At 33.6% G+C, this 21073-nt stretch overlaps 3 protein-coding genes across 4 annotated transcripts; 1 reads left to right on the forward strand and 2 right to left on the reverse strand.

Annotated features, from left to right (window-relative positions):
- Positions 1 to 8170: 8170 nt before the first annotated feature.
- Positions 8171 to 10986, reverse strand: LOC133037403 (uncharacterized). Its single transcript, XM_061114620.1, has 7 exons — positions 10321 to 10986; positions 10152 to 10236; positions 9941 to 10036; positions 9728 to 9826; positions 9495 to 9638; positions 9235 to 9411; positions 8171 to 9076 (listed from the first exon to the last, which is right to left on the reverse strand). Exons 1-7 carry the CDS (start codon positions 10797 to 10799, stop codon positions 8792 to 8794), a joined length of 1365 nt encoding a protein of 454 aa, XP_060970603.1. The 5' UTR covers positions 10800 to 10986; the 3' UTR covers positions 8171 to 8791.
- Positions 10967 to 14840, reverse strand: LOC115710447 (uncharacterized). Of its 2 annotated transcripts, XM_061114621.1 has the most exons (5): positions 14199 to 14840; positions 12311 to 12414; positions 12165 to 12219; positions 11297 to 12076; positions 10967 to 11207 (listed from the first exon to the last, which is right to left on the reverse strand). In XM_061114621.1, exons 2-5 carry the CDS (start codon positions 12403 to 12405, stop codon positions 10983 to 10985), a joined length of 1155 nt encoding a protein of 384 aa, XP_060970604.1. In that variant the 5' UTR covers positions 12406 to 12414; positions 14199 to 14840; the 3' UTR covers positions 10967 to 10982. The 2 variants fall into 2 exon arrangements, with proteins under 2 accessions (XP_060970604.1, XP_060970605.1); XM_061114622.1 differs by lacking the exon at positions 14199 to 14840 and having other exon boundaries at positions 12311 to 13216.
- A 2914-nt stretch (positions 14841 to 17754) lies between these two features.
- LOC133036570 (uncharacterized) lies at positions 17755 to 18950 on the forward strand. The gene is made up of 3 exons (XM_061113085.1): positions 17755 to 17901; positions 18040 to 18313; positions 18807 to 18950. The coding sequence occupies exons 1-3, from the start codon at positions 17755 to 17757 to the stop codon at positions 18887 to 18889; spliced, it is 504 nt and encodes a 167-aa protein (XP_060969068.1). The 3' UTR covers positions 18890 to 18950.
- The last annotated feature ends 2123 nt before the right edge of the window (positions 18951 to 21073 follow it).

Below are 21073 nucleotides of genomic sequence, written 5' to 3' on the forward strand. Positions count from 1 at the left end.
AACGCTGACATTTGCCTCCCGCGTATCATTTTGTTCCAGAGTATGGCGCACCGTAGTGTCAAATATGATAGATAACACTCATCCCTCGGTGGCCTTATTGGAGGTTTAGGTTCGGTTGGATGGCATATTTGGGTGCCATGATTGGAAGTTGTTCGTGCCACCCTACTCCACCCATCCGAAACCTTCGTCAACGTTTCCTGAATATACATATACCACATACATAAAATTTTTAAGAAACAATTCGTAATAATATAATTTTTAAAAAAATAGACGTAAATAGTGGAGATATTACCGAAATTTCTAATGAGATGATTGATTGAATTGCTGAAATTCCCTTGATGCACCTACAACAAACGGTTGTAGTGCATACCAATCCTTTTGTTTACACATCTTCACTTCGGTGCAACAACAATACATAATTTACTATTTTTTTTTATATATATTATCCCTATACATACGTCTACAGATAGGGAGTGAGTTTTCTAGGAAAGAAAACAATACTAAATTGAGAGGTGAAGGAGTAAGGAGAGGTAGAGGGGTATATATAGTACTTGTGGATGTGATTGTTGAGTGTAGTCTTCTCAAATATTACGAAATAATAATTAATATAACCCTAGGTACGGCTGAAGGTGGTATAACCCCAAGACAAATTTGATTTTGTCAATCCCTTGAAAAACGTAATTTGAACAAACCCAACCCCCTATTAACTTTTCCTTGGAAGACGTAATTCCAACCAACGAAATTATCGACTTTGTTGTGGTTTGGTTGATTGTGGTTAGAAAAAATTTCTCCTTCATTAATATTATTATTAAAAAAATGAAATAATGAGCTACTCACATATTCTCACTTTAATAATTTTCAAATATATTAATTCAGCGGTTGTACGTTTTCTTTTTTTTTTTTGCCAATCACTTTTTTAGGCATCCCTACTTTTTTATTTATTATTTGTATATGACTCATGACACATATAGTAAAAATATATTTTTTGTAATAATAATAATAAACTTGTCAAACATTCTCTTTTTTTTAAAAAATATTTTAGTCTTTTTCTTTTTTTATTTTATATAAGAATATTTAAATTTAAATAATATTTAATGTATGGAAACAAGTTACTACTTTTAAATTTTTTATATTTGAAATTAGAAAATTAAATTAAAAATAAACTTATTTTTATAAAACTATTTTATCAGACACATTTAAAACATTATAAGAGTTACATTTAAAAAAAAAAAAAGTTACTTCAGGGTATCTTAAATAATATAATAACATAATATAGCTTAAAAATATAAAAAACTAACAAAAAAATACTTTTAATATTATTCTTCATTTTATGTTTCTCACATATTAAAATGAGTACATACTGTTACGAATACAATAGTAGTTTGAGAGAACAAGTGAGTGTAGTAATAAAGTCTGGAGAATAGTGACTCTGGTACGCTTCATGATTAAATGAGTACATATTGTGTGTCACCGGGCCCGTAAACACCGCAAGTCACAATGTCAGTAGTAGGAATGGTTGAGTGTCACTCAGTACAACCCCAGGTCGAACTGGATTCGGTTAGTTCTTTGGGAGAGTAGTGATTCCGGTACCGCAGAGCGAACTTGAGTACATATTGTGTGTCACCGGGCCCGTAAACACCGCAAGTCACAATGTCGCAGTAGGAATGGTTGAGTGTCACTCGCACAACCCTGGGTCGAACCGGATTCGGTTAGTTCTTTGGGAGGTAGTGATTCGGTACCCCTGTGTCGAACTTGAGTACATATTGTGTGTCACCGGCCCGTAAACACCGCAAGTCACAATGTCGTAGTAGGAATGGTTGAGTTGTCACTCGGTATAACCCTGTGTCGAACTGGATTCGGTTAGTTCTTTGGGAGAGTAGTGATTCCGGTACCCCAGGTCGAACTTGAGTACATATTGTGTGTCACCGGGCCCGTAAACACCGCAAGTCACAATGTCAGTAGTAGGAATGGTTGAGTGTCACTCAGTACAACCCCAGGTCGAACTGGATTCGGTTAGTTCTTTGGGAGAGTAGTGATTCCGGTACCCCAGGTCGAACTTGAGTACATATTGTGTGTCACCGGGCCCGTAAACACCGCAAGTCACAATGTCAGTAGTAGGAATGGTTGAGTGTCACTCGGTACAACCCTGTGTCGAACCGGATTCGGTTAGTTCTTTGGGAGAGTAGTGATTCCGGTACCCTGTGTCGAACTTGAGTACATATTGTGTGTCACCGGGCCCGTAAACACCGCAAGTCACAATGTCAGTAGTAGGAATGGTTGAGTGTCACTCAGTACAACCCCAGGTCGAACTGGATTCGGTTAGTTCTTTGGGAGAGTAGTGATTCCGGTACCGCAGAGCGAACTTGAGTACATATTGTGTGTCACCGGGCCCGTAAACACCGCAAGTCACAATGTCAGTAGTAGGAATGGTTGAGTGTCACTCAGTACAACCCCAGGTCGAACTGGATTCGGTTAGTTCTTTGGGAGAGTAGTGATTCGGTACCCTGTGTCGAACTTGAGTACATATTGTGTGTCACCGGCCCGTAAACACCGCAAGTCACAATGTCAGTAGTAGGAATGGTTGAGTGTCACTCAGTACAACCCCAGGTCGAACTGTATTCGGTTAGTTCTTTGGGAGAGTAGTGATTCCGGTACCCCAGGTCGAACTTGAATACATATTGTGTGTCACCGGGCCCGTAAACACCGCAAGTCACAATGTCAGTAGTAGGAATGGTTGAGTGTCACTCAGTACAACCCCAGGTCGAATCGGATTCGGTTAGTTCTTTGGGAGAGTAGTGATTCGGTACCCAGTGTCGAACTTGAGTACATATTGTGTGTCACCGGGCCCGTAAACACCGCAAGTCACAATGTCAGTAGGAATGGTTGAGTGTCACTCGGTACAACCCTGTGTCGAATCGGATTCGGTTAGTTCTTTGGGAGAGTAGTGATTCGGTACCCTGTGTCGAACTTGAGTACATATTGTGTGTCACCGGCCCGTAAACACCGCAAGTCACAATGTCAGTAGTAGGAATGGTTGAGTGTCACTCAGTACAACCCCAGGTCGAACTGGATTCGGTTAGTTCTTTGGGAGAGTAGTGATTCCGGTACCCCAGGTCGAACTTGAGTACATATTGTGTGTCACCGGGCCCGTAAACACCGCAAGTCACAATGTCAGTAGTAGGAATGGTTGAGTTGTCACTCGGTACAACCCTGTGTCGAACTGGATTCGGTTAGTTCTTTGGGAGAGTAGTGATTCCGGTACCCCAGGTCGAACTTGAGTACATATTGTGTGTCACCGGGCCCGTAAACACCGCAAGTCACAATGTCAGTAGTAGGAATGGTTGAGTGTCACTCAGTACAACCCCAGGTCGAACTGGATTCGGTTAGTTCTTTGGGAGAGTAGTGATTCCGGTACCCCAGGTCGAACTTGAGTACATATTGTGTGTCACCGGGCCCGTAAACACCGCAAGTCACAATGTCAGTAGTAGGAATGGTTGAGTGTCACTCAGTACAACCCCAGGTCGAACTGGATTCGGTTAGTTCTTTGGGAGAGTAGTGATTCCGGTACCGCAGAGCGAACTTGAGTACATATTGTGTGTCACCGGCCCGTAAACACCGCAAGTCACAATGTCAGTAGTAGGAATGGTTGAGTGTCACTCAGTACAACCCTGTGTCGAATCTGGATTCGGTTAGTTCTTTGGGAGAGTAGTGATTCCGGTACTCTGTGTCGAACTTGAGTACATATTGTGTGTCACCGGCCCGTAAACACCGCAAGTCACAATGTCGTAGTAGGAATGGTTGAGTGTCACTCGGTACAACCCTGTGTCGAATCGTATTCGGTTAGTTCTTTGGGAGAGTAGTGATTCCGGTACCCAGTGTCGAACTTGAATACATATTGTGTGTCACCGGCCCGTAAACACCGCAAGTCACAATGTCAGTAGTAGGAATGGTTGAGTGTCACTCAGTACAACCCCAGGTCGAACTGGATTCGGTTAGTTCTTTGGGAGAGTAGTGATTCCGGTACCCCAGGTCGAACTTGAGTACATATTGTGTGTCACCGGGCCCGTAAACACCGCAAGTCACAATGTCAGTAGTAGGAATGGTTGAGTGTCACTCAGTACAACCCCAGGTCGAACTGGATTCGGTTAGTTCTTTGGGAGAGTAGTGATTCCGGTACCCCAGGTCGAACTTGAATACATATTGTGTGTCACCGGGCCCGTAAACACCGCAAGTCACAATGTCAGTAGTAGGAATGGTTGAGTGTCACTCAGTACAACCCCAGGTCGAACTGTATTCGGTTAGTTCTTTGGGAGAGTAGTGATTCCGGTACCCCAGGTCGAACTTGAATACATATTGTGTGTCACCGGGCCCGTAAACACCGCAAGTCACAATGTCAGTAGTAGGAATGGTTGAGTGTCACTCAGTACAACCCTGTGTCGAACTGGATTCGGTTAGTTCTTTGGGAGAGTAGTGATTCCGGTACCCCAGGTCGAACTTGAGTACATATTGTGTGTCACCGGGCCCGTAAACACCGCAAGTCACAATGTCAGTAGTAGGAATGGTTGAGTGTCACTCAGTACAACCCCAGGTCGAACTGTATTCGGTTAGTTCTTTGGGAGAGTAGTGATTCCGGTACCCCAGGTCGAACTGGATTCGGTGTTTTTTGGTTAAGGTGACACACAGTATGTAGTCAAGTTAGCTTTGGTGTACCGGAGTCACTATCCTCCTAAAAAACTCGATGAATCTAGTTCGAGCTAGGGTTGTACGATGCGACAGTCAACCATTCGTAGTACTGACGTTGTCACTCGCGGTGTTTACATGCGCGGTGACACAGTATGTAGTGAAGTTTGCTGTTGGGTACCGGAGTCACTCCTCTTCTAACGAACTCACCGAATCAAGTTTGACCTAGGGTTGTACAGAGTGACACCGATGCAGTATGGGAGAAGTCGCACTATGAATTTAGGTTGTTTGGGCTGAGTGTGTACTCAGTTCATCATGACGCGTACCAGATTCACTATTCTCCTGATTTTATTACTAGAGTCACTTCTTGTCTTAAACTACTATTGTATTCATAATATTAAACAATTTTGTTATTAAATATCTATAATTATATAGTATTCAAAAAATTATTGTAATCTTGATTCCAACGAGTGATACGTTAATGTAATCTTACAAAAATTATTGCAATATTTACTCCAACGAATAATATTTTAATGAAATATTAAAATCGTATTTAAATAAATATTGAGTTTTCATTATTAGTAAACATCCTAATTTAATTTCTTATTCATTTGGCCACACATGTTTATTTGGACATAATATTAGGATATTTGTTGCTACATGTGATAACAATGGGAGCAACATTTACCTTATTTAAATACATAATTTTTGTTTAGCACAGTGAACCAATTCAATGTTGTCACCGAGCATGCATATTGGTTCCAATTACGTCTTCCAAGGAAAAGTTAGTAGGGGGTTGGGTTTGTTGATACTACGTTTTTCAAGGGATTGAAAAAGTCAAATAAATAGCTTTAGGTTATTTGTAGCCGTACCTAGGGTTATATTATTAATTATTATTTTTAAATTTTTGTGAAGACTACACTCAACAATCACATCCACAAGTACTATATATACCCCTCTACCTCTCCTTACTCCTTCACAATTTCGTATTAAACCCTATCCTAGAGAACTCACTCCCTCACTCCCTATATGTAGACGTGTGTATAATATATTAAAAAAATAAATTATGTATTGTTGTTGCACCAAAGTGAAGATGTGTAAACAGAAGGATTGGTATGCACTGCAACCGTGTGTTGTAGGTGCATCAAGGGAATTTCAGCAATTCAATAAATCATCTCATAACAAATTTTGGTAATAACTCAACTCTTTATGTCTATTTATTTCAATATTATATTATTACAAATTGTTTCTTAAAAATTTTATGTATGTGGTACATGTGTATTCAGGAAATGTTGACGAAGGTTTGGGATGGGTGGACTAGGGTGGCGGGAACTACTTCCAAAACGGCCACCCAAATATGTCATCCTACCGAACCTTAACCTCCCGAGTGGACAAGGCGACCGAGGAATGAGTGTTATAATATTTGACACAACGGTGCGCCAGACTCTTGAAGAAAAGATATGCGGGAGGCGAATGTCAGCGTTTTTTACAGTCCTATGTCAAATTGCTTCCTCATGTACAACCTACTGATTTGACCGTATATGGATTGATGGGAAAATATTATTAAAATGTTTATTATTTTAAAATACAAAAAAGGTCTTCCTCATTTATTTAAAATTGTTTTTTAGGGTTTTGAATGATTTGTTGTTTACTTTAAGTGTTGAAATTATTATTTTATTGTAAAAACGTACTTGGCTGAGTTTTACATAGTTATATGTCACATCATATGTACTGTAGCAGATTCTATTAACATAAGACAAAAATTAAGTTTCATTGATATTAACCCACTCAAAATTCAAAATGTATATTTAAATGACACACATTATTTTCATTCATATTGACTTCAAAGGTTTGTATATTTAAATAAGTATTTTTTATTTTATTAAAGAAGGTAATACATCCTACACATGTCAACTGATTATTGGAAATTAGAATTCCAATACATCCTACATAAAATTAAAATATAAGAAAGTTCATACAATTCCATTAAACCAAACTAAACCACATTTGTATATGTGGTTTATTCATGTGGGGAGAAATATTTATGTGTTGTACTTTTAACTGTTCATAGAGTTAACATAAAATATTATTTTAATTTGATTGGACTGCTTGTGATTGATTGACACTACTTTTTTGTATATAAGTATAGTGCACCAAAGACTTTGAAGCAAATCTTTGAGAGGAAGCACGAAATATGCTCCCCAATTTTAATATACTTTCTAACGTTTTGAAAGAAATTCGGTTTCCCCCCTAAATTTATTTGCACAACCTATTTCCACCATAAGGTCAACGGAAACACTCCTTTTCAAGCCTCACTAACACCCTAATTTGGTTTGTTAAAAAAAAAAAAAACATGGTGGTCGGTTCGGGAGAGGACCCCTACGGGTTCGAGAGGGATTTCCCTTCATGGAAAAATTCACTTGGGGGACACCCCCATTGCTACTGTGGTGATCTAGCTTATGTTTGGACTTCTAGCAGTAGAGCAAATCCGGGTCGTCGCTTCTTTGGATGTCCGCACTATGTAAGACTTCGAACGCCTTAATAATATTTTAAACTAGGCTTTGTAAATATGGTGATGTACTTATTTTAAATTCAGGAGAACAACGAAAGTCGAGGATGTGATTACTTTTGTTGGATCGATCAAGCTCATCCTAAAAAACCTGGAGACACTACTCTCGGTTTGCGAAATCAAGTAAGGAGTTTGGAGAAAGAGAAGATGCACCATGAAAACATTATTAAAAAATTATATTTCATTATATTTATTTGCCTCTTCATCATTTGCCAACTTTTATTTCGTTAGAGATATTGTATGTGGTATGATGTTTATTTTATGTTTTTTAAGGACGTAATTCAAAGGAAAGGTAGGCATTTAAGTTGGTTCTATTAAAAATTTCTTAATTACTATTTCGTCATTGATTGTGAATGTCAATATGTGCGTAGTACAGTAATTAATCTAGTGTGAAATACTAGGATTTAAAGATAAATATCGGTAATTTTCACAATATAATCCAAAAAGTGTCATAATAACTTAGTCAACATTGTTGTGTTTCACTAATTTGCATTTTAAAAATACTTCAACTTTTTTTTTCAAAGTTTAATGTTTAATAGATTGCTACCATTTTCAAACGTTGATGTTAAATACATTGCATTTTTTAAAAACACTAACCTTTATTTTTTTTGGTAGCTTTTAATTGCATTATTTAGAAATGGTGAAATTCAGAGTTATTATGTCTCATCACTGTACAGTACTTTAACTATGTGTTTAATGTTGAATAGATTGGTACCATTGTTTTTAATTTTTAATATGTTGGAGGTATCCATATAATTGTTGTAAAGGTTGATGTTCAATACACTGCATTTTTGGAAAACAGTTCTTTTTTATAGCCTTTAATTACATTATTTAGAAGTGGTAAAATTGTTACAAAGGAAATTGTGTGACAGAGTTATTATTATTGCTCATAACTGTACTGTACTTACTCTTTTTGATCCAAATTTATGTCCAAGGCCAGAATTAATGCCTTCGTTGTTGATTGTAGGTATTTTTATTATTTTGGACATAATTGGAGTAAACAATTTCATTTTGAAAATAATGTACTTCACTATCCAAAACCTAATAGTACTGGCAAAATATAACAACAGTAATAATATTCACAATAGTAATGGGAAAGTACATAAGTATAAGTATTATTATTATTTTGGCTATGGACATCATTGGACTAAAACAGATAGTGCGAAAAGGAATGTAAAATTGGTTAGTTTCATTTTCAGAATAATGTACTTGACATATTGTTATGGTAAAAAAAGATCCAAAACCTAATAGTAATGGCAAAGTATAACAACCTAAATAATATTCACAATAATAGTAATAATGACCATACAATAATAATAATCAGTTCCACCAAATTCTAAAAACTACCACAAGTCTCACCCTATAGTAAATTATAAAATCACCAACATTAGTGCAATTCCAAATCACCTAACAGTAGTATGATGCAAGTATATAACATGACTGAGTAAATATAATTTACGACCTAAAACCTAACTTTTGTAACCATTGTACTGAACATAGTAAATATATAAATAAAGTAACTTTTCGAACCATTGTAATATACTACTTGTTACTTATGGCCAGCCTTTTAGAATGACGTGTTTTCGGGGACTTGCTCTTGCCAGTCCACATGTTTTCGGACCTGGCCTTCGCTGTGCTGAATCGGGGGTCTCGAGGAGACCTTGATGGACTACGTAATGCTATAGTTGTAGATGTTGATGGAAGAACTTTGGTTTTGCTCAATCCAAATTGCTTCTTAACTCCCTCCATCACAGCATGTTTAGCCTTGTTACTCTCGTGGGTGACAATTTTCCCAACACAATCCAGTCTCGCTTCAATAGGATCAAACTGCAGTGTACATTAGGAAACCAATTCAGTAATACACATGACAACCAAATCCATAGAAACAAATCCATCAAAAAATAGATTGACAACTCAATTTTCACAATATAAACAGTTAGTTAACAGGATGAAAACTTAAACTAAAGAAATCAACATTACATTACCTCTTCCAATATTTCATTTTCCTCGAACAGTGATTCCATGTACTTCATTACAAACATTCCACAATCGTGGCCATTTTGTTGTTGTGGGTAGTCCTTGCTTGAAGAAATAATTACAAACTCGCTGAAATTCAGGTCTGCTGGCTTGACAGGGGCAAACAATTGGTCCAAAGTCTGGAGCTGCAAAAAAATTAAAACAATCATGAGTTGAGATTAGTGCAATTACACTAATAAAACGGCAAACCGTGTACACACGTGCATACCATCTCTACGCAGGTGCTCCGACGTGACCTCTTATGCATTGCAGAAGACAACGAGTCCCTAATTTCCACTGTTGTATTAACCATGCTCACATTCGCCGCAAACCAGTGCGGAGCACTCTCGGTATCCAGTAGGGGTACCACCATCTGCGACAAAGTAAAACAAACAACGTCATCGGAAAATTGAACTACACACATTTGATTCAACACAAAAGTTTCAAGAAAATGCAAATTACAGTGTGACATAAACTCAAATCTGCATCGTAATAAAGAGTGGACCACTCTTGCTGCTTCGCCATCCTCTCCACAGTCATCGATCTTCCAAGTAACTTGCTCTGCACAATAAGCACACATAATAGATTACATTTTAAATAAAAACATAGATTTAACAGAGTTTACAGCACAAATACAAAAGATTCATGTCCACTTTTAAATATCAAATTTCATACCGAAATTCTGGTGGGCATAAACCAAGTTCTCTTACTTCCAATGCCGTTGCGCTTCTTCTCTCGAAAATTCATGATTTGAGCAAAGCAATCAATGAGCTGACATTTACACAAACAATATCCGTTATGTTGTCATTCATACAATTTGTAAATGGCATTAACTAAAGTAATGAACTAAAAATTTCAAAGCACCCAAAAGCCAACTTCTACGTACACTGTGTGATATATCGGTCTCCGGTTTCATGCATTTGAAATACATCCGCTCGACCTCAACCTTCCCAAAATGGGCTAACACTTCACTGAAATACCAAACAAATAATCAACAACGAAACGAATGTACTAATATCAACTACGTACACAGTAATCATGACACATGAGATTACCTCGGATCATTGGCGCTAGAGAAAATGTAACGGAACAACTCGTACTGTTGATTTGAGTAACCCTTCTTCACAGTGAACGGACCAATCACCTTCCCTCCAGATTCTTTGAATCTTTCGAACGCAGCATCATCAAAATCATCCTTCACTGCCTGCTCAACTTCCTCTTTTACAATAGCGGGGAGATCTTCTCCCCAAAAGTTCATAACCTCAAACGAATCATCAGAAACAACCACCTTAGTTGGAACAACGACCTTCTCTTCTGATAGATTAAGTGAAGGGACACTCTCTACATCATCAACATCCTCTTCCAATTGATCCTTCGTCCCTTCACCATCCTTTTCCTCGACAACCACGTCATCCTTCGTCCCTTCACCATCCTTTTCCTCGACACAGACGTCATCCTTCTTCTCGGTCTCCCCGTTGAACGAAAGCGAGCGCTGAACTTTGCTCGTCTCAGGTATCTCCAACACTTCTTTCATAGTCCCCTTCCCAAGGGAAGTGGAGAGTACCTTCAATAACAGCTCTTTTGCGCTGCTCACCTTCAAATCAAGCCGGAAGACCTCATCTTTCAACTCACACACAGCTTTGTATATTGCGTCATTTGTGGGTTGCCCAAGCTACGGATTCAAAACTTGGCAATAACACATACGTGTTAGTCAACTTCACCTGCTTAGTACACCAAAAAAACTAGTTAGCATATCTCTCAAATAAAATTCTAACGCATTAGAAAATTGAAGTACTAAATGTACCTTTCCACTTGTGTGACCACCCTGGTCTCGAATCCACTTGTACACTGACTTGCAGTGTTTTGTGGTCCAAAAGTCAATTGGAGCCACAGTTCGGTCCACGTGAGTAGCAGTCCAGTCTACGTGCGTCAAATATACAAGCTGCCACCAAACAAAAGTGCATACATATATTACCACACCAGTACAAGAGAGAATAAAATTACTACCATCACAATAATTCGAAAACTTACCTGTAAAAATATCGTGCAACCGGAGACATTTTTGGTGTTCTTCGTCTTGTACCGGTGTAGAGAGCTCATTAGATATCGATATCCGGCAGTCGCCCAATTCTTCTTCTTAATTGACCTTATGTCAACTAAAGAATGCATGTAGCTAGTGCTGACCTCGGTACCATTCTTCGGCAGCAACACAGTTCCAATACAGACAAGGAGAAACTTAATGAGAAACAGGTAGTCACTGTCGCTGGTTTCCCTGAGCTCATTCTCCAGCAAAGTCAGGGAATACCTATAGTCCTTGGCCTTGAAGAGGACGTCAAACTCAACCAGGTCACGCTCACTTTCGGTTGCCACGGGTTCTCCGCCATCCCGGATTCCCATGACATCCTCAAACAGCTTGGCGGATAGTTGGATTGTTCTTCCAAATATCTCCAGCCGAGAAGTGGTTGGATCCACGTGATCGATCAGCCAACTAACTATCTTAGCGTCTATGTACGGGGCATCCTCCCTTAAAAATGTTGAGAAACCGGCATTTCTCACCATTTCCTTTTGAGCCTCGTTCAGCAGTGGGACTATTCTCCCCAAACGCTCGAATGAGCAACGACCAGAAACTTGAACGTCCCCCACACCTTCGTTGTTGTCAATCCCTGGCTCAGCAGATAATGTCTCCTTCACCTTCTTCCCTTTCCCTCTACCACCAACCTTGGAGGGGGAAGCCTCGACTTCGTATGCAGCCCAATTCTCAATCTCTTCATCGGTAAGAAGCTTGAATTGCTCCTTAAAACTACGAAGCACCTGCAATATTAAGACTCGATTATTAACAAAAGTACGCTAAATCAAAGATAAAAAATAAAAGATCCATAACACAGTCCAAGTCACTCACATCTGCTTTAGGTTTCTCTTTGTGTGCATCAGCATAAGCATAGAAATTGGCTTGGCTGCATCAATTAAAGGTTCACATGGAATTATAAATATTATTTTCAAAACCAAAAAATATTACCACTAAAATAACTGCCACAAATAACTCACTAGTACTTCGGCCAAGCTTCCTTCGGATCCTTCTTCTTTATCTCTGCTGCATCCTTTTTGTCTGCAGCAGCCCCCCTCTTCCGTTTAAATACCATTTTATAAACCTATTACACAAGACAAAATAACTTAAATTAACAAACATTCAAAACACTAAAATATTGGAAGACAAAGACTTTGAATAATTCATGCAATCGTCTAACATTTCAGTGTATTCATGACATCCCGACACTTAATTTCCTATATGTGTACAATAACAGGTAAGCATCTCTTCCTATATAACATACTATCATTATATGTACTATAGTCTATTTCTTAAATGTACTACATGGAAACTGTTAAGTACAATGTACCAATATGCCTAAATAATGGATTCTGTAACTTGTTAGTCTCCCTTCGCAACAAGTAAGCATATTTTCCTTACATACTATACTATTACAATAACATCACAGTAAAGTCAGTTATACAGTATTCACTTTTAACATACAATGATGCCAACATATGTAACATAAAATTTATAAAAAATTATTGACCTTCTCAATTAAATCTTGGAACTCTAGATCTTGAGGTTCTTAGGGCCTCAATTAAGCATGAAGTTTGCCAATGGTCAAAAACATTACAACAATTTCTAATTTTTTGGAAAAGAGACAAAAAGGTTCACATGTCCACGGGTCACCTCCTCCCAAATATATTGAGACCTCTCACTCATGGTGGAGGAAATCCGTGGACACAAAACACCAACAAAGTACAGTACCAAACTTATGCAAAATGCAGTAAAGGCACAAAAAAAAGAAGAAGCATAATTAGTACAGAAAACTTCCCCATTCTCTACAAAGATCTAAGAAAGAAAGTTGTCAAAGTATTTTGTTTTATAAATACAAGTAGCAACCTAGAATTTGATCCTCTCAAGCCACTAAACCGAGATTCGAATCACATCTTTCTTACAAGTTGTAAAATATAGTTTCTTGTATGGCCAAAGGATTATACAAAATTTGTAATTGAAAAAGGACAAGCATTTACTAAGGATTTTTGTATGGCCCAAAAGATTATACAAAATTTGTGTTTATAGGCAATGCGAAGGTCAATTGAAGGTGTTTAGGAGTTTGATACGTACACTCATGAAAAAAGAAAAAAATAATTGACAAGGAACTGTAAGACCAGGAACTGGATTACAATACCCTCAAGTATGCACATTAAGCTTTGATGGGGTTGCAAAAATTTTAAACAGATATTTTTTTCAGTTATTGTTATCCGAATTTTTAATAGTATTCCTAATTTATGTGTGTTAAGTTTTTAGTTCAATACACAACTTGTTTTGTTTGATACAAATTGTTTGGTTTCATAATATCTCCTATTTATATTAATCTCCTACTTCTATTACGATCTTTAAATTGTATGAGTATAGTGCCTCTAAAATCGGGTACCATACTTACCAATATTTGATGATTTCATATTTTATCCCAAAAACAACAAATAAAGCCAAATCATTTCCTCAATCAGACCATCCAGCCTAATATTATAGAACTCATGCATTATTTTTTTGTCATATTGCTCAAAAAATCTCCATTTATCATATTCCCAAATATTTAAAGTCCAACCGAATCAACTAACACATTCCAAAAATACATACATCAAAATACCCAAATCAAAACCCCTAAATTATAGTACAGTGCAACTAATTCAATTTAAACAATGCAACTCTTTATTCCAACAAACTCAATCAAAATACCAAATCACATATTCATAAATAACTAAAACAAAAAACTCATAACACACAGTACATTCCACACTAAGAACCACAACACATGCACGGGGGGAGACACAGAAAGAAATGCAAACTCCCTTAAACACAGAACCAGAGACAGAGAGAGAGAGAGAGACAAAGAAATACCTCGACAAAAATATGCAAACTCCCTTCACCACCTCAACCTCCACACCTGAGACAAAATGAAACTATTAAGTACACGAAAATGGAAAAACACCACATTCCCTTCAAAAATATATTTTTTTTTCTGTCAATAAGAAAATGTATGTAAAGTATAACGGAGTAATGTATAACTCACCGTCGACACCCCCCTCTAACAACTCCAACAATGGCACTTCGAGTAATGTACACCACAGTCACCACAATGTACAATATGGTTTTTACTACCTCAAACGAAAATAGAAAATGGAAAAACAAAATGGAAAATGAGAAGAAAATGGAAGAGGAAGAACTTTGCCCTAGCAGAGACGAAAATGGAAAAACGAATGATAAATAGAACAATGAAAGAAAATGAAAGTGAAGAAGTGGAGGAGTGGAGGAGTACGACGGTTGATTGGACAAGATTGATGGATAGATGTCACTTTTCACTTTTCCATTTTTAATAAATTTAAATTTCAAAAAAAGTAACCGGTAGCCATTTTTTGATACCTAATTACCCCTACATAAACCCCTACATGAACCCCAACCGTTGGATCAAATTAACTACCCATCCAACGGTTACAGTACATCACGGATTGAAATCCGTGTCCGTACAGTAACGGGACGAAATCCGGTCCCAAAATTTGTATATATGAAGTGAGTATAATTATTAGAAGCAAAAATGGTGTTCATATTATAAATTTTTCTATAATTTTATGAGGGAATTATTGAAAATTATTTAATAAATTAAATCATGCCAAATTATAAATATTACTCAAAATTAATGGAGAAATGTTAAAAGGGTACAATGGTATCCGCCCCCAATATTGAATTTTCCATTTTTATTATAAAATATAGGAGAATTACCTTATATACTATTTTTTTAATTTTTTTTTTTTCAAATTTACGGTTTTGGGTTTTTAAAGTAGTTGCAGCACTAATTGCAATAAAGTTTCTGTACGAGTTTTTGTTGCAATAGGGGCTTTCTATGTAGAATTCTATAAAAATGTAAAAAAAAAAAAAAATTATTTTAAAGTGTAAAAATAAAAAAGTCCTTAAAATATAATAATAATAATAATAATAATAATAATAATAATAATAATAATAATAATAATAATAATAATAATCGTTTATGAAAACTTCATGATAATATTAAGCAATTCTCATAATTAGAGGTATATGTGCCATATAGCTTTGAGTTTGAGCCGACATTGAACGTAAAAATTTAAGGATAGATTTACAAATACACAAAAATAACAAAAAAATTATAAAAATACGATTTTACGGAATTTTAAACATTTTTACGGTTTTAATTTAATTTACAAAAAATACGGTCTTTTTATATTGTTATCTTGTTAATTTGCGTTGTTGATTTTTTGTTATATGTATGTTATTTTTTGTTATTATTTTGATATTATTTAAATGTTATTTTCATGTTACTTTTATGTAGTTTTCATGTTATTTCTATGAAAAACTGTAAAATTGTAAAAAAAAAAAATTCGTTAAACGTAAAATGTAATTGTTTTTTTACAAAAAATAGTACCTTGTATAATTATCCCAAAAACTTAAGTGGCGTTTAGTTGCAAGAAATGAAAATATAATGAGAATTGAAATTATAATAGGAGTTGAATGGAATAAAATTTAAAATGCAAAAAAAAATTATTAAATTTTTTCAAATCTTGCATTAGAATAGTATTTCATTCTATTTCAAAATAAAATAGTCAGTCTATTAAAATGGTAAGAATATCATTCTATTAAATTGCAACTAAATAAAAAAAATAAAATAAAAATTATTTACTTTCCATTCCATTTCATTTCATTACCTCCAACTAAATGCTACCTAAAATTTAAAATAGGAATGTGGAATCTTCTCTTGTGGCCTTTATATAATATTTATATATATCTGTATATAAATTTATAAATATATATACATATATGTTCACGTTAATTATTATGGTATACATTTATTTTTGGCACCAAAAATTATGATATTGATATATCATATAAATATCTATTCTATATAAAGTGTGCCTATATAACTAAAATTCTTGTTTTATGAGAAATTCATGGGTGACTTTTTAATTTTATTTAATAAAATAATAAAATATTATTTATATATAATAAAATAATAATAAAACAAATTACATTAATATTTGAATTGATATTTGAACTGATATTAAATATTCGAGAATCATAACCCATTTAAAAAGAAAACACAAAGGTTAATTCATTGTTTTTTTTACTTCTTTAAAAAACCTCATGATCTTTGAGATTGATTATTGTCTCAACTCAATCGTACCTCTTTAAAGGTCAATTCATATTATGGTGACAGTGAAGATTTTATTCGGATATATATACAATTAATATAAGGGCAACTCAAATAGTCAAATTAAAATATAGTATCAAAATAATACTAAAAAAAATAAAATTTTAACATTAATTTTTTCTTATATTCTAATCACAATACTAAAATTTACAATAAAAAATATTCTTTATTATTATACTAATTTATTAAATTATCTCACATTATAATATTTATATAAATATAAAAATTTAATCATAAACACAATATTTTATTATTAAAAACTAAAAAAAAATAGTCTATAGTATCTCACTATTCAAATATCATAAAATATTTCACTTATTCAAATCACATTAAAAAAAAAAAAAACTAATATGAATTTTAAATTTTTAAAAAATTCAAGATATTTTCACACTTAATATTTTTCAAATATTTAACCCAAAAAAAAAAATAAAGAACAAAACAATAAAAAAATCTTAATATGCCATAGAATAGAAAGATCAGGTATATATATCAAAACTAACAGCTCGGTTCATATTACGACTTCTATAGATACACGTATAAAAAAAATAAATAAATGGAAGGAAAATCATTAATTTGCTTCTTCTTCTTCGTATTGTTTTCGAAGAGAAAAAGAAAAGGTTATCTAATTTGTATAAATTGTATTGGTATTACAAATATACAATACTTTAAATTGTATTGGTTCTACAAAAATACATTACTTTTTTTTTTTGAAGAAATACATTACCTATAAAACAAAAACTAAATATAACAATACCTTAAATTGTGTTTGCACATTTATTTAGTCTGAGTTCACATTTATTGATTCACTACATATTTTGTTTTATAATTAATTAATTGTCAATCAATTTTTTTTTTTTTTATGTATCTCTATAATTTCTGTTTCTTTTATGAATGTGAAACTTTAGCCTTAATTAGTTTCCTTCTAGCCTAATAAAATTAAGCCAAATCTACTTCTCACTTCCCTTTCATTATATTTTAATTGATGTTTCATTACATGATTCTTTATATATTCTCTATATATTTTTCTAGATATTTAGTCATTGTTATTATTAATGATTTAAAATTGAATTATTGATGTTAGATATTAATTGATAATCAGCATTATTATAATTAATAAGATATTGATTACATTTTATAATTCTTTTTATTGATTACGTAGTCATTACTATATTTTTTTATTTTGTCTATAGATTGTTTTATTTGAAAGCAGGTGAATAAATGGCTGCAATATACACAACAATTAAGGACATCACTCCAACTACAGAAAGTTGGAAGATTGAAATGAGAGTGTTAGAAAAATCTGGAAAGCGGACAAGCAAGAGTTCACCACTCAAATATCAAAAGCTTATGTTAGCAGATAAAAAGGTATACAATTAGTTTATTTACCGTTAAAATTGTCTATACTTTACTAATAAATGCTATATTTTTCGAATTCTGACTATAAACACGCTGCAACAGATTATTATTTCATAAATATATTTTTTTCCTTAAAAATGAACACAGGGTAATGATGTTGAAGCAGTAATATTTGGCACTGAAATTGATGCTAGAGAAAACACTTTGGAAGTGTTCCACACTTACTACATCAGCAACGCCTATGTAAAAAAAACAGCCCCACCTTTCGATAAAAAGCAAGACTACAAATATTCTTGGATAGTGAACTCAAGAACAGAAATCGAAGAAATCCAAACAGAAGACAACCAGGTATCAACACCAAACTATGATTTCATTCCGTTTAGCAACCTACATATACCTAAAGAATTCAGCAAACCAATAGGTATTTACAATTTGATTTTCATAAATATATATTTCTCATTGACTAACTATTTAATATTTCAATTTATTAGATATTTTGGCTATTGCTCTCAAAATGAACCCACCAAAAGAAGTCAACACTCCCTATGAACTACATACAATTCAAGAGATATATTTAATTGATGAAAGGTAAACTATACATTTAATCTACCACTATAAAGACACCCTTGTGTTCATTTTTATTGCGATATATTAAATACTATTTAACAAAATTTATGCTAATACATTTCTTTTTTTCTTTACAAAGTTGTAGCTTCAAACCAGTATGTTTGACGATGTGGGGGCATAAAGTCCACGATGAATGCTTACAAATAGCAGAAGTAATCGAAGACAGACCCATAATATTGGGATCAAAACTAATTGTTCAAACCAAGAGAGATTATTGCATGAATTAAACTACTGATATTTAAAAGCAAAAATTCAAAAATTCAATTAACACATACATTTTGATTTAGGGCTGTCTCTATCGTCATGCGGCACGAGTACCTTCAAAATCAATCCTCAACTCCCAGAGGCAGAAGCACTGAAGGAATGGTAATACTCATAAAATCAAATACACATACTATTATAGCTACACATTTTACAAAAAAATTAAATTTTTGTATACTATATTTATAATAATACTTACTCTATTTTAAGGGCGTAGAGTAACGAAACAGAAATTAAAAACGCAATAGCAAACTGCTTGACATATGAATCTTCTCCAAAATCGTTTGTTGGATTACACGAAATAGTGACTAACATCCAAATTTCAGAGTTGACGAAAAATATGCAACTGAATGAGGTAAAAACTACTATAATATTTACTTTATAAAACTTTCGTTTCAATATCTTACTATTATTAACACCATATGATTTGGATGTAGAAAAAATATTTTTAGATTGAGGCGGCAATAAAAATAACTGATATTCTCCAGAATTTTTATTACATGTCATGTGACGCATGTCATAAAAAAATATATTTATACAATTGCGATGAAAAAATCATATGTGACAAGCCAACATGCGGCCAAGAAGGATTTCCTACACCAGATATATTACAAAAAACATATGATGTTATTGAAATTAAGTTAAAATAAAAAAAATATACTAACAATCTTATTATGCATTTTACAATGCTATAGCATATGTTGAACTTGATGACAATACAAAGAGCCTATCTGCTGTCATGTTCGCAGATATTGTGGAAAAAATATTTTCGTGTAATGATGCTCAACTAATGAAATATACTAATATATTGCAAACACTAAGCTTTCTTAAACACTATAATATTTTTAGTTTATTTTTGGATTAACTTAAGAACATATTTAAATCATTAAACTTTCTTAAACACTCATATATTGCATTCAGTATTTAATAATAATCTCACTTTCAAATAACATAGAAAAAATCTAACATAAAATTTAGTATACGTGCCTCGCGCGTAATTTTTTGCTAGTAAATATATATGTGTGGCTATTATATTCTTTTGTGGCCTGATTTTATCTTATTCCTTTTTAATTTAAGAAATGTTAAAAGATACATTAAGTGTGTATTATTATCTAATATATATATTACTATTAATATAATTAAATATTAAATCTCATATAATTTAATATAATAATTTTTATTAAATATAACTAACCTTCCTCTTTTAATTTTTTGCCGACCTCCCTTATAGTATATAGTATAATGAGAAATTACCTTATATACTATTTTTTTAACTTTTTTTTTTCTTTTAAATTTACAGTTTGAGTTTCTAAAGTGGTTGCAATGCTAGTTACAATATAGGAGTTTCTGTACAATTTTCTGTTACAATTTAAGTTGCAGCGTTAGTTGCAATAAGAATTTCTATGAAGAATTCCATAAAAATACAAAAAAAAAAAAAATTGTTTTAAAATATAAAAATTAAAAAGTCTCTAATATAATTACCACACATGATTTCCATTAATATAGAACGAATATCAAAACTTTTTTTAAATTACAACACACATATAACACTATATATTATATATAATGTAGAATAATAAAGAATATTATACAATATTATATAATATATATAACATGAAGAAAAAGAAGATTATTCAGTACTCACAACCTTGAGTATAAATTAGTAGAGATCATACACTATATGAATTGAAAAATGCATTAATATCACATTAGTCTAAAAGATTATTTCGCCTTCTTCAAAAAAAAAAAAAGATTATTTCGCCTTATCTATAAGCACTTAGAGAATTTTTTAAGAAATATTTTTTCTTTGAGAGAACTAAAAAAATTCTTATGTGAACACATGTGAAATGTACATCTTGAATCCAAGATCCAATCTTTTCTTGATTCTATTTCAGCATGCAACAAGAACATTTGTAGATTTAAATACATCCAGCATCACTTCAATTTCCCTTATCGTTCTAATTCTTGTCCTTGTCCTTGTTGTTCTTGTTTTTCAAGATGTAGCATTCATCATTAAGATGACCTTCATTCTAATAGGTGAACAATTTAAGAGACTTGAACTTAGACTTAGATTTATTTGAGCTATTATTCTTGTTGTTGTGATTCCTATGTTGATTTCTATTGGAGCTATATTTTACCTTTATTCTCTCTCTTATCAGATCAACCTCGAGCCACTAATCCTTTACCATTTGTACCATTCTTATCATTAGATTTCCTTTGAGTTTCCTTAGAATTCAAATTGCTACCTTTACCTCAGATTGTCAAAGTCTCCTTACCATATACCATGGTGTCG

The sequence above is a fragment of the Cannabis sativa genome, chromosome 4 (genome assembly GCF_029168945.1).
Source record: "Cannabis sativa cultivar Pink pepper isolate KNU-18-1 chromosome 4, ASM2916894v1, whole genome shotgun sequence".
NCBI classification, from domain to species: domain Eukaryota; kingdom Viridiplantae; phylum Streptophyta; class Magnoliopsida; order Rosales; family Cannabaceae; genus Cannabis; species Cannabis sativa.